General features: G+C 44.6%; 1 protein-coding gene across 16 annotated transcripts in view; it reads left to right on the top strand.

Moving 5' to 3' along the window:
• Positions 1 to 17,615, top strand: part of KIAA1217 (KIAA1217 ortholog) — a 1,682,267-nt gene that overhangs the window by 1,638,893 nt on the left and 25,759 nt on the right. For all 16 annotated transcript variants that reach the window (XM_069648169.1, XM_069648165.1, XM_069648167.1 and 13 more), the window contains 2 exons: positions 14,860 to 15,008; positions 16,015 to 16,170. In XM_069648169.1, the coding sequence (XP_069504270.1) occupies positions 14,860 to 15,008; positions 16,015 to 16,170 (305 nt within the window). The remainder of the gene's footprint in view (positions 1 to 14,859; positions 15,009 to 16,014; positions 16,171 to 17,615) is intronic.

The following is a 17,615-nucleotide window of genomic DNA, read 5'->3' as shown; positions in this document are numbered from 1 at the left end:
CTGCCAAGTTTTTCATTGCAAGGTTTAATTTTGGAGGAACTAAGCAGAAATGCGTAGGCTAGCAAAAGACCAGTGCCTAGTGTCTGAAATATGAATTGCATTCAGTACGTTTAATAGCTACTGAATCCGGAAATGCTTTTTGGAAGAGCATTGCTAGACGTCAAAAACATAAGAAGGGCCATTAACTGTTTGAGCATCAATTAAAGTAAATATTATCAGCAAAGAGCAGAGACTGATCACTGTTTTTTTTTTCACTGCGAAGCTTAGCGGAATGGCTGTGAAATACCTTCTAGTTATCGACTGCTTCTTCTCAAAGCCGATTGGATCAGGCACCCTTGCATGTTCTGCATTGTGTGCTAAGTGGAATGCATTCCCTGCAGAGATCTGTGCAGCTTTTAACATACCTCTCCAAGTTCAACATTTGTTCAGAAATGATTGAGTTAGAAACACACACATTTATATATATTCATATATAATATTTCTGAGGCTTGTGGAGATGATTATATCACATGCTATGCATAGGCCGACATCTAGTGGTAGCTGCAAAGTATTACATTTTTGTTCTTGAAACTCGAAAAGGGACGTCGACAGGGTGTGTCTGTAATACTATCCCTAGTGTGACATCTAGTGTACCTAGGGTCCTTCAGGCGTTGAGGTCCCTCAGATTGTCATAGTCTGATGCAAGTTGCAGAGTTCCTTCTTCTGGCTAACGCTATTACTTATACAAAGTTTAAAATGTAGATTTTCTTTCTGTCCTTTCGACGATCGTACACCGCAAGATCTCCGGCAACGGCTTTCGAGGACAAGACCATGTGTCGACGACGACTCCTGTCTCAACTAACTTTGTCTGCGGCCTAGCAAGCCCCAACGGGCCTTGGCCCTGCACAGTAGGAAGAGTGGGGGGAGGTCATAACTCCATCTCATTTAGAGAATGCCTATTCCCCTATACTTCCTTTTTTCCCACCATGCTGCCATCTTTCCATACCATCGAAAATGCACCATTTTAATTTCTGTCCTTCCTGTAACAGGAAGTTTCCACGGAAGGATTCACATAGGGCGTGTAACCTCTGCCTTCCTAGGGATAATTCCTAAAAACACTGCAAGTCCTGCAGACTGTTCAGCCAAAAACATTAGAGGACCGGAAAACTAAACGTAGTAAGGAGATGTCGACCATGAGAACCTAACTATCCTATGCAGAGGCATGTAACTCCTATACAGAATGTACAATTGGATAATTCTGTGTTGAGCATTTATAGACACTTTCTGTACATATAGTAACACATTCTCCCATTCTGCTTCCTCTATATGTTTACCAAAATCTTCCTCTCACAAAGCTTTCACCTTGAGGTTCCCTTTATGTAGGCACAAGAGTAGCCTCCCATTCAACCTAGATATGCAATGCCCCCCCTCAGCTAGTTTATATATCAGTGCAAGCATGCCATCCACCTTCGGTTCATCCGGTAAACTCGGTCATCAGGTGTTTGCAGCCCACACCGGGCTAATGTATGCCAGGAATTGTCCCACATGGACCCCATGTACCTCCACCACCTCTGCCAATTCCAGTAATGTTCCTTTACAGAACATATCACCCTACGAGGCAAACACCTTATAATCGAAAGATTTCCCATGGCCCAATAAAAAGTGAAAACCAATGGGATATTAGGGGAATAAGGTTCATATACACTTATCTCAAATCTCTATGCCATAATCTTCTCCCCTGCTTTAGGAAATAGCTTTAGGAAATAATCTACCCACAGGGCTTCCCTCAGCATGAATGGGTGTATGGCCGAATGCATTGATTCTATGTCCAAAGGGGTCACCAGCAGCCAAGAGATAAATTGAAACTGTCCATCAACATAGTACAGTTCAAAAGGTGGCAGTTTTATATCCCCTCCTTGTACCTCGGGCAGAGAGCGTTGAGTTAAATGTTATGCCTCCCACTCCCCCACAGGAATTCTCGCACCTTAACATTCGGAGTTCGATAAAAGGATCTAGGTATATCAAATGAGACATTTGTGAAATGATGCAGCAAACGGGAAGAATAATGATTTTAACCAAAGCAGTTTGGCCCATAAGTGACGGGGGCAACTTCTTCAGAACCCCATCTCAGTTCAAGGTGCACTCTCAGAGGTGGATAGCAACGCCAATGGGAAAAGGCAGGAATTGCTTCAACTTATGGTTCTACCGACAGTGCAACAAAAATATCAAAGACCTACAGGATATACAGTAAATTACTCTCCAGGTTCTCGACATACAAAAGCATGTTATCAGCATAAAGGGAGATTAAATGTCTGGAACAACTCACCACTATCCCCGCCGCAGGAAACTGATCTAAGATGCTCTGACTTTGGTTCCAAAGCTAGGATAAACAACATAGGGGACTGCCCAGTGCCCTTTCTTAAATCCCAAGCATCTGAAATGATCCTGCCCACTCTAGCTTTAGGCAAAGTATGGATCAATCTAAACCACCTCAGGAAGCCTTCCCCAATACTCCCAGTGCACTGAATTGAATGCTTTAACACCATCTAACCAAACCACTGCATAGTGTCCATCCATCGACCTAGACCTATCAATGACTTCCAGGCACATAACCCATCTGATCAGTGCGTACTAGCTTGGTGATCACCTGCCTCAATCTGTCAGCTAGCAAAGCAGTAGGGATTTTGCAATCTTGGTTAAACATAGAAAGGGGTATAGAATTTGCAGCAGTGTTGCAGCTTCCCTGGTTTAAGAATAGGTTCTATCATGGAGTCACTCATACTAAGGGAAGTGTAAGTGATTTCAACCCGGCACTCCACCTAAATCAATGCCTAGCATGTAATGCACAGCTGGAACCCTTAATTATATATTTCTGTCTATGTTCTTTTATTTCTGAATGATGTACCCTTATATCATGCCCCTCTCTTTGAATCCCCCCCCCCGGTCTCACTGTACCAGGAAGCACGCTGTTTTGCAAAGTTAAAAGATTTATTTTAGAAATTTGAACAATATATATATATCACACTATTAATATTTATACAATGATCACCAATGGGTGATGTTACAATCAACAATCTCTTTAATCAGAAGGAGTATGGATAGGAAAAATAATGTGGCATAGAATAATACTTGGTGTGGGTTCAGTCAAATGCAATGTCACCCTTTCCCCCTGCACACTACTCTTCCCCCCCAATATGCAAGATAAAGAGATGGAAGGAGATGGACACAGGTTTCAGGAATAAACAGTCAACAAATACAGTTCCAATCCCAATTTCCCCCCAGCAAACTCAGAGAGAAACAGGATGATTGCAAACCGGTCAAATGCTTTTGAATGTGGCTCGGAATGAATGGTTAAAAACACTGAAAATGGATTTAATTCACTTAATTGAATTCAAATCTAGTGGGAGCCGCTTTGTATAGTTTCAGGTAAACGCTAGCAATGATGATTGAATAACTAGCAGATTGAAAACTGAATTCTGAGGTCGGATGCAAAGAACAGCTGTTTTACACGTGATGAAATTGAGCCAAATGAAAAATTCACGGCAAACTTTTCCGCGCGCGAGAAACGCGATTGCAGGAAAACCATAAGGAGTTGGGTTCGTTGGAAAGCTGAGCATGTTCGCTTCAATTTGACGCTTACATTTCGTTTCTAGCATATACGGTACGGAAGTTATGAAGGTTTTAGTAGAGGTCGGTTTTTCGCAAAGTGTCAGAATTTCAAATGAAAGATGCGCTTTTGAAATTACAAACAAGGATTTTCTTTACACTAGGGAGTCTATGAAGCCACAAGCTACACAACAGCACGGCCACCAATCCAGCCATGTCTCTGGATGGTTTCTACCTGCCGAGACGCTTGTCTTTCTTCAGCAACTATATTAGCGCAAAGATGATATTATCACTACCATTACCAAAGGACTATGGTGGATGAGAGAAGGATTCAGGAAAGACAAAAGAGATTTACTACAATGCAGTTCTGAATATGATAGAATGGGTTGGATAGGGTTACTTAAGGACTGGCTATGGACAATTCTATGATATAGATACTCACAACTACCGTTTGGAATAGGCCCATCGGGGATCTGGTCAAAGGATGTCTGGACTGGAATTCTGCTAGCCCACTGGAAAGGATTCAGGGCGCTCGGTTCTGCACTCAGCACGGCACTCTGGACACTACATGGCCTCTGGACTGGATCTGACGGGTTGGCTCTGGGTTGCAGCTATCTGGTTACAGCTCTTCTCTACTGGTTTGGATCCCTGGATTCTAGCAAGAGTTCTTGGCGAAAAAGCAGACAGAGCACAGCCGGGCTGTTCTTTTTGTTGTGACCCTTGGAAGTCTGGGTGTAAAATCAGGTTTCAAGAGTTTGAAGGCCAAGCTGAGAAGGGTTCAGCTTTGGAATTGGCCTCCTGCTTTCAGAATTCTGGAATTTTGGATATGGATCCTTCTTGCAAAATGCTTCGCCAGTAATCAGTTGATCGGTGAATCTGTGTGTGTCTCTAGGTCCTAAGCTGTCCCTATTTATGTATTTCCATAAGGGGTGGTTAGGCTGAATTATACTAAGCACACCCTCTAGGAGTCCTATTGGTTAGAGTATTTCCCCTCTCCTGATTTGAGAAGGAACTCTGGTGCCATGATGATGCTGTGTTTTACAATCCAGGGAGTACCTCCCCTTTGTTTCTGTACAGTAAATCTATTTTTCACATAAAGCATATTTACAATATAACCGACTTGCTAACAATACATATTTACATCACAGATTTAGTAAAGCAAGTATTTGTCTGAGTCCCATCTCGGTGAGAGCTTTAGTTCAGATTTGACCGTTTTTCACGCTTTTGGTTGGGTACCCAATGTCAGATCTGTCCACATTTTTCTACATACATGCGCATGACATCTGAGCATAATCCTGTGAAGTTTCATATTTCTAGCATCACAATTGCTACAAAACCAAAATTTCTGTAGTCCTGTCTCTGAACATAGCACAGAGTTCAGAGTAGTTTCAGAATGTGAGCAGAATTTTCATGTTAAGAACCTATATTTTACAGATTTTTACAAATTTTGCACAGTTCTGAGTATTTTTCAAAAGATACTTTTATTTTGGTTTACAGATACACATATCTGTCTGGTCCCGCCCCCAAGGTTTTGCTGGGCCAAGAGCAATCCTGGCCTCTCTTCCTGCTGGCAGTAGCTTCTGTTGACACTTGAATTTGCATTCCCTTTCAGTCCAGGAAGCCTATTGTCTCTCCCTGGAGAAGCAGAGCAAAATCTCCTCCTCCTTTCATTAGCATCTAACTGAGAGTTCCTGGGCAGAGAGCAAAAGGAAGGCACCTTTGTTTATGGCACGCTGTAGAATTTGCCTTTGAAGTTCTATGGCTGGCATCAGTTCACTTTAAAACCTGTTGTTTAAAATTGTCTTTGCTAAAATAGACTTTACAATTTCAACAAGTAGACACACAGATCTCTAATTCCAGTCTTTTTAAAACATAGTAATTGAATAGTAGCAACCTATATTGCTTTTGATGGCAAGTCTCTTCATTTCAGCAATTTGCTTTTAATGTACCAGTTTAAACTCCCAGTGTAAGTAAATGACAGCTTTGGTACAGGCTGGCGGCAGTACTGCGCCCATATCTGCCAGATTTTCCCAGGCAAGCACCTTTTTGAATGTGGATATTCTTGTGATGAAATCTGCTTCTCCTGACATTGTGCTTATGGGGATTCCTTAAATAAGGTGGTGGTTAACACCCAGCAAGGATGTGGTTCTTTTCTGATGTTTGGGAGCCATTATTTTGCAATTTCAACAGCCAAGGAAAAACAGATTTTATAGCACTTCTGGGTTTTCCTGGCAATGAAGCTCTGCCTTTTCAGGTAGTTCCATTTCACTCTGTGGGCAGCCCAATGACAGGTTTTGGAAGTGTGGTCTCCTGTTCTACCACTGACACAGACAAAATAGATTGGCAGCCTATTTTTCCGGTTTCCCTACGCACTTCTCATAGGTTTTTTAGCGCGGATAAGGCTTTTTGGCGGCCATTCTGTTGTTTCTGGTGAAAGTAGCACACAGTGATGTCGCAGGGTTGAGCCGAGTGGGTCGATGAATCCCACAGAAGTATCCCACTAATGAAGGCTGATTGATATGTCTCCAGCAGTTTTGGTTTTATTTTTCCACTATACGCATTATAAAACACAGGAGTCCACCCCCCATGGTGTTTTCCCAGACCGTAGGGAAGCTATTAACGCCTGTAGTTCCACTTCTGTCAGCGGAGCATCAAACAGGTCCGCTTGTTCATGCATCCGTCGGGGCAGTGCAATCTGGGACAACGTATACTCAATCTTGTCCCTATCCATAGATCCAGCCTGCCCGTACAGGGCCTTGTAATACCTCTGGAAAATCCTATTAAGTTCAATCTGAGACCGCCAAACCTTGCCACATTCATCCGCTATCGAACCTATCCTAGATCAATCTGTTTCCATCCGGCACAACTAGCCTAGCAACCTGCCAGTCTTGTCGCCCTGCTGTGAGAAACCTCAGGGTATTCTCCCAAGTAGACCGCTAGACTCCTTTATTCAGGTGGCCAGGGAAGGGCTGGCTCTCACAGATCCCAACCCTGGGGGTGGACGAGTGAGGGAGGATCACCTGGGTAGGGTAGCCCAGGGGTGTGTTCGGGGAAATGCCCCAGGTGAGACGCAGTATGGCCAAGAAGAAGGAGAGGAGGATGAGATCCCTAAGATCTTTACAGGGTATGATACATCTGCCTTGCTTCCTCCCATTAAAACTCTCCTTCTTAGATCCAACAACCCCTCCGTATGTAGCCAGTCCTCTAAGGTCCCAAACCCCATTGCACCCAGAAACTATCTTTCACAGAATTCTTATTATCCTGTTCCATGCCCAAATACTCACGAACATTCTTTTCTCCATCCCTCTGGTTATTCTTTCCTGAACGCCCAGTCGTATGTGAACCAACCACTACAGTTCCAACAATCCCCCCTGTTTATTTTCAGACAATAATCCTGGTCATTCCTGTTTGTTGCACAAACCCTGCAAAAACCACCCTTCCGAGTTAACCAATCAACCCCTGTCTTATAATACCTTTTTCCCATCTTACCATGTAGGATACTCAAATACTCTACATCTCATTGCCCCCTTTTCCGACACAAGGACTTTCATACCCCCAAGAAAGAAAACAGACTAAGTCCAAACCTGTTTACCTGACATGTCCCAATACAATGGTCAGGCAAAGTCAGACAATTGACCAAAACCACACACACCTGATGGCCCTTTCCTTTCCCCACAGAGATAAAAGATGGAGCAAGAGAGCCCAATACGAACCAGGCATACCGCACAACATAAGAGCTAACTCAACAAAGAAGTTCAAGAGGAGGAGAAAGATGGCACAGACCAAGAGGGAGACAAGGGGAGAGTCGACCTTGCCCTTTCCGACTAAGACTCGTGGAACCTCTGCAGAGGGAACGATAAGTCCACGAACAACAGCCAACGTGTATTGCAACAGATGTGCCTGGTACGTGAGACCCTCCTCCACTGATTACCAAGCCGGGGGAGACTCTGGTCTCTGTGGTACAAACCTTGACTCCAAGACATCAGAAAGCCAAGCATTTCATCACAGCCGGTGAGTCGAGGGGAGTGTTGATAAGAAACCAAACTGTGTTGAATGAAAAGTAGCCAAAGGCTAAATTGAACTTTGAAAAGCAAAAGGATAACTATTAAAGAACGAGGGGGAAAAACAGATATAGAGTCGTCCTGCACCACGTGGGTGCTCACGCAGGAAACTCTGGGTGATTTATCCAATGGTAAAGACTACCATAACCAGAAGGCCTTGTGAAGAGGCGAAGAACGATCAAAGTGGTCATACAATAAAATGTTATCATACGATAAAATCCTCTGTACCGTCGAAAGTCTTTGACCGACAGAGAAATGTGAAAGTTAAGGGAAGTGAATCCCGCATGTTGAAAATTAGCACATGAACTGTGTTTTGTGGAAATTAGCAAGAGTGAACCCGGACGAGGGATGCTAATGAAAAGGGGCAGAGTCTAAAAGTCCAATGAGGAATTGTTTGTAAAGGCTGGCAAGAGTGAACCCGGCAAGGGGAAGCCGGCAATCCAAAATAATGTGTGAAACGAAGTAAACCTGACAAAGGGGTGTACATGAACAGTGAGTTGGTAACATGATGAGAGTGAATCTGGCAGAGGGAAGCCAAGAACCAAATGTCGGCGAGAGTGTACCCGGCAGAGAAAAGCCAACGACCAAATGTCGTCGAGAGTGAACCCGGCAGAGGGAAATCGACAACTAGGGGCAAAGGCCAAAAACCTGTTTAAAAAGACATTAAGATTTGTGAAAGCGAGAAGCATTGCAAGACAAGTGGAAGGTAAGTGTCCTCCTAGTCTTCTGGGGTCCGAGCCCAGCCAAAGGAGATCCAGGCACCACCCAAAGTTCACTGAGAAAGGAGCTGACTTGTTAATTTGTTGAATACGTCTGTTTGTTAAGAGTATCAGACCTCGAAGACAAGAAACTTTTTCATTATGAAGAGACTTATCCATTGAAGAACCTGATACCTGATATCAAACTTTTGGCTCGTGCTGGGAAAGCTTGACCGTGTGCTGTGCTCAGGAGATCCACTTTGGCCCGTGCTCAAAATGTGGCGAAGGAAGACCCCGGGCAATCGCATCCTGACTTATTTGTGAACACTTTTTTCTTTATTTGAATGCTTATCCCACAACCTTTGTGTAATTAGTTGTAAGGAATTGGCAATAGGTTTTTCTTAGTGTAGGCCCTTTTATTTTGACACGACGACACAAGGACTGCCTTATTTTTCTTTTGATGGTCGACGCTTGCTCCCATCTTGGAATTAGATTTATATTAGGCGTTATTCCAACCTGAATTTGGAAACACCCTTGAACTGTGATCACTCATGTCTGTCTGTACTATTGCCACCATGATTTCCTTGCACTGCCCTTGGAGCCTTTCCATGTACATTTTGAAATCCTATTTATACAGTCTTTCTCAGGCTCCAATACATCGTTGCCTGAGAGCAACTTGGTTCCACGCCGTACTGCTATCCCGTACAGGTGAGTTTTCAATGTCACTTATGTTGGCTTCAATCCTGGATAATTCTCCCCAGCAGGGACTTCCTAACACCCCCAACTTTAGCAAGCACCTCTCTCTAAACTATCACCCTGAAGGATTTCCACAGCATATCGCAACTATCCACACTACCCACATTTATCTCAAATAATTTGTCAATTCTGTCTGCTAAGTGGTCACTAAACGGTGCATCAGTAAGTGCCTCTGTTTTTTTACAAGCCAGAATTGGGGGTGGGCCATTACGTACCATCCAGGTGGTAAGCAGCGGAAAATGATCCAATTATCATCTGTCCATGCATCCTTTATTGAAAAATTCTTGTACGTGTTCCATCCCAGTAAACAGATAATTTATGCATGTGAAAACCTCACGTGGAATCGAGTAGTAAGAGTTCGCCCTACTTCTTCCAAACATCCACAAGATCCAAATCGGTCCACACTCTACAAAGAGTCTTCGTTGGGCGAGAAGGGTATGGGTGTTTGTTGTTTGGCCTATCTAGCCGTGGGTACCGTGTGTAATTGAAGTCCTCGCCCTAGATTCACTTAGCATCTCTAAGAGGGGCCAATCTTGTGTACAATGAGTGGAATAAAGTGGATGTGTCCTGATTGGGGGCATAGGTATTGATTATACACACTTCCCTGTGTTCCACATATCCATGAACCAGCACTATACTGCCCTCATGGTCAGTAGGGGCCTCCAGCAAACTGAAGGGCGAAGCAGCCACCCAAATAAAAGACAACATGCATATGGAGAATAGTTGGCTTCATAATCAGCACCACCCCATCTGCCAATGATATCAGCTTGTCTAGTATCCGAAAGGTGAGTCTCTTACAAAAGGGCAATCGCCAACCGCTTCCTGCATAAATATGTCCTTACTCCTATTTCATTTGATATAGCTGTTCAGTCCCCCCACATTCCAAGACACAACATTTAGTTTCTTTCGCCATATAACAACGTATCTAGTGACCCCCACTAACTACTCTCTTTGGGCCTCCCACCCTCCCATCAAAGTATGCAGAATAACAAAATCATGAACCAACAACAAGCAGTCTGCTACTGCCATCCCCGGGTTCCCTCCATGAGATCAACAACCTCCCCCATCCCAGTCACAAGCCAGCACTGCACGGTCTGCTGTGCGCTTAACAAAAATGAGAATAAATAAAGAGCATGGGTAAAAACAGTCCTCATCCCTGAAGGGTTAAACAGTACTATAGAGGCAAGCAAAGGAAACCTAACAACGAAACTGTGAAGCCAAAAACAAAGCTCAATAGTAAAGTGCAATTTGAGCAACTACGCCTAACCATTCATGCCCAAAGCATGAGCAGCGGTAGTCCTGGGTGTACCCACCCCCAGGGAACACCCAAGAAATGGAACACATCTGGGGGGATCACACCTGGAGACAGTGTAAAAGAAAGGGACACTGGCAAAAAGAACATGTACATCACATTTGAGCATTCAACAGAATTAACAGGATCAAGTAGCGTGTTTGGCATATCTCGGCCATAAGAGTCAGATATTCAGAACCAGAGATGTTAACCATCTGGGACTTCAAAGATAAAGAGGAGAGTCCTGACAACTTCCTTTTACCCTTGTGTTCATCTTGTAGCGATTCCATTTTGTTAATGTCCATCTAGTGTTACACTTCTTCCATGCTATCAAAGAAATGGGACTTTCCGCCATGCAGCGCCTTCAACTTGGCAGGGAAAGTCAACATATACTTCAGGCCTTGCTGGTGGAGCCTCTCGTTAGCTGGGACATGTATGTTCTGTCTCCTTTGGACTTGCATAGTATAATCAGGGTAGATAGCTAAAGTGGAAGACACCCTCTGAATAGGCCCTCCTTTCCTGGAGAATCTCAAAATCCGTTGCCTGTTTTTGAAATTCATGATTTTTGTTAGCCACAGGCGGTGGTTTCTTCGACAGCAATCTGCTTGCCGTGTCAACTGTGAACCCCGGTGGCAGCACACCAGGGCCTATCTCCTGTAATAATATGTTTTCCACTTGGTTAGTCAAGTCTTGGCCTTCCGCCCCCTCCAGAAGACACAAAATCCTAATGTTGTTGCTGACGACCCTTCCTTTGGCATCCCCAGCCCTATTATCCAGCATCCTTGTCTTCGCAGTCAAGTCTTACACCAATGTCTGTAGTTCTTTCGTTTCATGCATGGCTTCAGACACATTATTCTCAGCCGCATTCATTCTTTCGGCAAGGGATTGCACATCTTGTCTCAATAAGGTAACGCCAATTTTACCTCATCAATTTTTGGACTCCACAGATGTTCTCATGGACGCTATTGCCTGCAAGATTTGGCTTTCCCCTGGTTGTTTGGTGGAAGACTGCATCGACTGTGCCAGTTCCGGAGTGGAAGGATGCGCGATTTTCAGAGGATGCTTATTAGAAAATGATTCTATATTAGTCTGTTTAGCTCTTCCCAAGAGCTTTGGGTCCGGCATGAATGGGAAGAGCGAATCTCCCTCTCCCCACAGATATAGACCAGGATGGTTGATTTACAGCATAATCTTTGTGTACACAGAACTATAAATGGCCCTTGCATCGCTGTCCCAACGATGTGTAAAATGTCAAGAGAAGTACCGGGGTAATCCAGAAGTGCACCAGCCACAGAGAACGCGTGCAAGGAGCGCAATTCTGCAACCCGACATAGCCTCAGATGAATAGCAATCTCACCCACCGCGCACCTCAGCATCACGGCATCACTGCCCCAACTGTCCACAGGCAGCGGTCCAACAGCAGTTGGCCTCCACAGTGGCTCATGCAGTCAGCAGCAGAATCGAATCCCCACCAGTAGCAGATTGATCCTAGCTGAAGTCCTGAGCAGGTCGGTATGCAACTCGCATTGGCTCTCCCCGTCCTCCATCACTGCAGGGCCATCTTGTATAGCGCAGAGCTATATTTACTTCCCAACAGCTGGCAATTCTAACCACAGCCAAACAGGTCAAGCAGCACTGAAGTTGCTGACACGTCTCTTGCCAGTATAGCGGGTGCCTCCAAGCATGGAGAAAGGATCACGTTAGCAGGATCTATCGGTAGCCCTATCGAAGCACATCTTCACACCATGACAGTTGGCCACGCCCCCCCTGTTCTTTACAAAGCTGCCAAACGTCAAAACAGCAGTAGCAAGTGCATTAAATTAAAACAAAACGTTACTAGTTTTGGTATAATTCACCCTATCGCTCTGTTTGACACAATATCATGTGAACTACAAAAGTATTCAGTAGAACACCTGGAATAAAAACGTACCTCCCAAAAATACTTCTGTTTCCGAATCGGTAGCAGAAATCGTAAATGCCTGGGACATAGGTCATAAATTAAATATAGTCTGATGAAGTAAATATAGTATACCCGCAGTGACAGAACTGGGGACTAAGAATACTCTGGAAAACAAAGGGGGGCGGGGGGGTGTGGGAATCTCTCTACCAGCACGAACACAGCCCAATGACCTATTCTTGGGTAAATGACCCCTCTCTCCCAGGGGTTATTCACCCAAGAACAGGTCATTGGGCTGTGTTCGTGCTGGTAGAGAGATTCCCAGACCCCCCTTTTGTTTTGCATAAATTAACTTTGGGTCTCACCCTTAGTTACCAGGGGGATCCAGATGGACCCCTTGCTCACTGTTCTTAGAGAGGCACAGGTTCACTTCACTGATGATGCCCAACAAGGCTGAAACACGTGTGTGGGTTTGTTGGTACTCTGGTTCAGAGAAGAATTGCCTGGCATTTCGGTGCTGGTCTGCCCCTTGGCAGGACAAAGACTGATGTGCGGGGAAATGTTGTCTTCTCTCTGAAAGGGACAGTGAGCTAAAGACTTGGTAGAGTCTCTCTCAGGGGTTATTCACCCAAGAACAGGTCATTGGGCTGTGTTCGTGCTGTTAGAGAGATTCCCAGACCCCCCTTTGTTAAGAATACTCTGTTGTGCTAGCGCAGGCAGGGGAAGAACAGATTTTATTAGTCTGGATTTCCATATCGACAGTCAATATGAAAAGGTGCCTGTTATTGACAAAGCAGATAAACAATGAATACAAACACCTCATGTTCTAAAAAAAAATGTTTGGTTGTCTATCGAATTTTAAACAGGTGTGACTACTTCAACCCGCAGAGAAAGATTTCTGATTTAGTGTTGTTTTTGTACAGGATTGTTTTCATGAAGATTTCTGATTTAAAGTTAACATTGCATAGGGTTCTTCTCAGGGCTGCATCTGAAGGCGCCATTAGGAACCCTGGCACGCACCCAGTCAGTGTGCAGTGGGTATTTATATGGACGCGTCAGAAATCCAAAGTGGCAAGAAATCAGGGATCCCACAACAGCCATCCTTGGTGATAGATCTCACTGTCTTTCCTTCTGTCACAGACCTCGTGAATAATGGATGAGCTGCAGAGGACAACGCACTGTTTCCGATTCTAATAGCAACATAAACAAGAGCGAGGCATGCAGAAGTCGGACATTAGGCACTTAGGATGGCCGCCCCTGTGTGTGCCAGTGTAGATTGAGTAGTTTATTTTATGCAATTCATTGATCCAAGATTGTTTGTTTCTTGAAAGATAAATGCAGTCGTTTCTCCTGCCCATTTCCATGCCCGAGGCAAAGCGATTCCCATTGAGAAATTGATTAAATAACATATCCCATGTTGAGCATTTTCCTTTGATTAGCAAGTAGCTATACTTGAGTTGAATAACGGCCCAGATACACTAATCGACAGTGAACCATAGATTGCACATTCCATGAGAATTTAGCATTAGACACAGCATTTCTAAGCGCATGGGCTCTGAATAGCATCCTGAGATGCTTGACATATGTAGCTTTGACTTTCCCGCTTAGATGAGAGCAGAAGCAGAGAGTTCAGCTTCGGAAACCTGGTAGACCGGGGTGTTGCTAGGTCAGGAAAAGATCCGGGGCTAGGCTAATATCAGGACTGTGAGGACCTGGGGCTAGCTAGCCTTTTGGTTGTAACCCCTGAGCTTCTAGATGGGGCTACAGCCAAAAGACCCAGTGCTATAGCCCCCCCCCCTTAGCAATGCCCCTGCTGTTAGGACTGACTTTGAGGCAAGTCAGATGGATCTCAACTGTTTCTCAGCTTTGCAGATAATATTCGCCAACAGTCATGCATTGAATCTCAATGTGACTTTAAGATCCGCCAGAGCGCCTGGGGACCAATTCCGTTGGTGACGGTGCGCGGTACAAATACCTTTAACATTATCACTCAATAATTGTAATAGCCACTCCAGTCCCTCAAGGCCGCAAGTGGAAGTGGCAAACGGGTTTATATTTACCCAGTTCTGATCCCTGCATTTGGCAAGTACCCCTTCCTTTCTGTTGTTGCACTTTTACGCTCCCTTTGTCTCCTGTCGCCCTGAAGAAACCTGTTTGCCTGTGGCAGGTTACACACCATAAGTAAATAAACTCAGACAGCAAGACCTCAATTTTAATGTACACGTTTTTTGAAGAATGCCATCTCTGAAGTGTGGCTGTGATTTCAACCATAGAGTTGGGACCTTTGTGTACAAGTGCTTCTACTCAGCAGGTTCCGGGTGCCGTTCCTGTAAGGCCCACGTCACCGGGGTACATGTAATTTCCCTATATTTGGGAAAAAGATGTTTGTTTTGTCTGGAGACATTTAAGCTTTTCTTGTTTTGGTGCCAGGCCACAATCTGCAAATGACTCGGGCCAGCAAGCACTTGAAAGAGTTGACTAGGCAGCAGTTATTTTGGGATGATGTAAACAAATTCCGCTGTCGCAGAAATAGCCAGTGTCTTGTTACTGACGCCACTTTTTATTTTGCAGAGGAGACTGCAGACACAGAGGAGGAAAATGACAAAGCAACAAGGTCTCCGCCTCCTCCTCCGCCGCGCCGAATCTACCCGCCTGGATCTGGACTAGCCCCAACCAGAACTGTGGAAGTTATACATGCCATCAAAAAAGGCAGCACAAAGGTTAGTGATGCTCGTGGAAGCTAGTTTAGTTGGGAACAAAATATAAGGGAATTAAACCTCTTCAAAAAATGATTGGAGCTTGGGCTAGAAAATAAGAAAAGTGACATTGGTGTGCGCAGCAAAGCAGGTATCGGGAGCAGGTGTTGAGCAATGTCTCTGAGCAATAATGAACTGAAGTGCTTTGAAGACCTGTTTGGATTGAAAGAAAAGGACTTTTTTCTTCTGTGCCCCCAGCTCGAGCATACGGGCATTTGCTCTTCTTTTTAATGTATTAAGTTAAGCCATGTTGGCTACATTATGCGTAGAAGCACCATACAGGTAAACATGTGTCTAGATTTGTGCGACACCTTTGAGCGATGTTCTGTCTTTGCCTGAAGAAGTCACGTTTCACGTTGTGCTGAGTTTAGTTTGTTATTGTCAGGATATGTGTTGTTGTTGCCATCATTCACGCAAGCATTTATCCGGGGGAACATGCATATTGACAGCCCCGCATGTGCTTTGATTTCAATTTGAAAACCTTAGAAAAAAAACGACTGTGGCAAGAGAAAGTGGTATTTTGCTTTTTGTGATGGATGTTTCTTTCTGGTGCAGATGTGGTGCATAAGGTGGGTCCGCACAGAATCCTCATTGACTTTAGCACCCGTGTATTTCGCATATATCTGTCAGAGGAACAGACATGATCTGTGTTTAGGACCAAATAACGCCGAACGATGCCGGGTGCACCGGATCTTGCCCAGTGCTCCCGATTGAGTTTCCAGCTCAGCCAGTAGGAATCCTGATTTGGAGAAGGATGTTGTATGGGGTGGATGGGCAGAGTATTGATGCGGTAAATCTGTTACTGCCATTTTACCACCACGTTACTGCACCACCGTACTAAAGGTTTGGCAGTATGGTGGAAGTTTCGCCTCCAGCACAAGCTGAAGGTAATGCCACAGGATGGAGTGGCGGGAACGGTAATCTGAGTTTGGCTGCATCCATTAATCGGCTGTGTTTCTCAACTTTTTAGGAATTTATTGAGGATGTTAGTCCAACATCCCAGCCAAAGATGACAAGATCCCAAACGGAAGATCACTCGTCTTGTCCAACACCCCCTTTGGTCGCAGACTCTGTCACAAAGGACGACGATGAGCAGGAAGGCGAGAGGATCATGGCCGAGCTGCAGGTGTGGAGTCTTTGGAGTGCGCTTGCCTTTTATGCCTCACTAAGAACTACAAGAGCACCTAAAATCACATTTCAGCATATCATCAAAATATACAATGGGCCTCATTAGGAGTATGGAGGTAGCCATGCCGCTTTTAGCAGCATGGCTACCCCCATACCGAGTACCGGGTCTGGGTTCCAGGAATGAGGAATTACGGGCCATGCCGACTTTGGCGGGCCCGGTAATTCCCATTCTCGGACCCGGACCTGGTACATCCCCATTCGAGCCCCCAAAGGGCTCAATGGGAATGGGGAGGATGCTAACAACGGGCCCGTTAATGATGGGCTTGTTGGCATCCTGGTCTGCTAGCGGGTCCCGCTAAGGACGCCTAGTCTGACCAGGCATTCCAGGTCAGGACCCGCTGCAGACCTTGTAATAGGGCGGCCCAGAATGAACGGTGCCTGTCCCTTACTGGCACTGTTCATTCCGTGGCCGCCCTCGTTGTAATGAGGCCCGATATGTATGAACTTCCGAGTTAAAGGAGGTGTAGGTTGGGAGATACTCAGTTGCAACTAGTTGAGATGCATTGCTGTGTTGCTAATGTTCAGCATTTGTTTTCAGATGTCATTGAAAGAGATATTGCTGGCATCCTGTACATGGATATGAACTCGCACATTAAGCCAGGGCAACAGTCAAAGGATGATGCTTGCGTCAGCAAGATTTTCTTTGCTATTGCACACAAGCACTGCATGCAAATGGTACGACGTTCATTTATCGCCAGTCATTTTTTCGATGTTTTTTGCTGTTTTTTTCCTCTCGAAAAAAAACATTAAAAAAATAGGGGTGTGTGGGAAAAGGAATATAAGTGGTTGGGGCGGGCATAATGTTAGATTAATAGGGGAGGAGGGTTGGGGGGAACCCCAAAAGAAAAATGAGTTTGTTCAAAAAATTTTAATTGGTTAAAAAAAACATTGGAAAATTGGCTGACGATAAATAAACATAGAACCATGGACATACCATCCCTTAATGGACAGTAGTGGAATCTGTACCCGTGCTATACAATGATATGCCCAAAAGCACGTGCACACACATCCCGCATTTCCACTTGATTGGACAGCTATAGCTACAATTCATGCCTTGCCCGTCACTTCTCTTTTTTATATCAACCAAAAACTAGAACTGGCTACTTGCGTTCCAAACTATTATACTAATTTGAACTCATTCAATACACTATGAAATACTTATAGCAATGAGTACATGACTCTTGATTCCTTAGTGTGAGGCGCACCTTGAGATATATGTTTTTGGTATATATGTAAATTGGGATACACTAGGGAAGCGTGCCCAGCAGCCTCAATTGCGACCCAAGGTTTTTTATTTTCCCTGATTCTCAGCGCAGGTTATTAGACTTATTCCCAGCCTTGCAGACCAAACGCTAGAACTGTCTCTCAGTTACTTATCAGCAG

The sequence above is a fragment of the Ambystoma mexicanum genome, chromosome 2q (genome assembly GCF_040938575.1).
Source record: "Ambystoma mexicanum isolate Mex_15411 chromosome 2q, UKY_AmexF1_1, whole genome shotgun sequence".
Lineage (NCBI taxonomy): Eukaryota > Metazoa > Chordata > Amphibia > Caudata > Ambystomatidae > Ambystoma > Ambystoma mexicanum.
The sequence above is the reverse complement of the archived record's forward strand: the minus strand, read 5'-3'. Positions and strand labels throughout refer to the sequence as shown.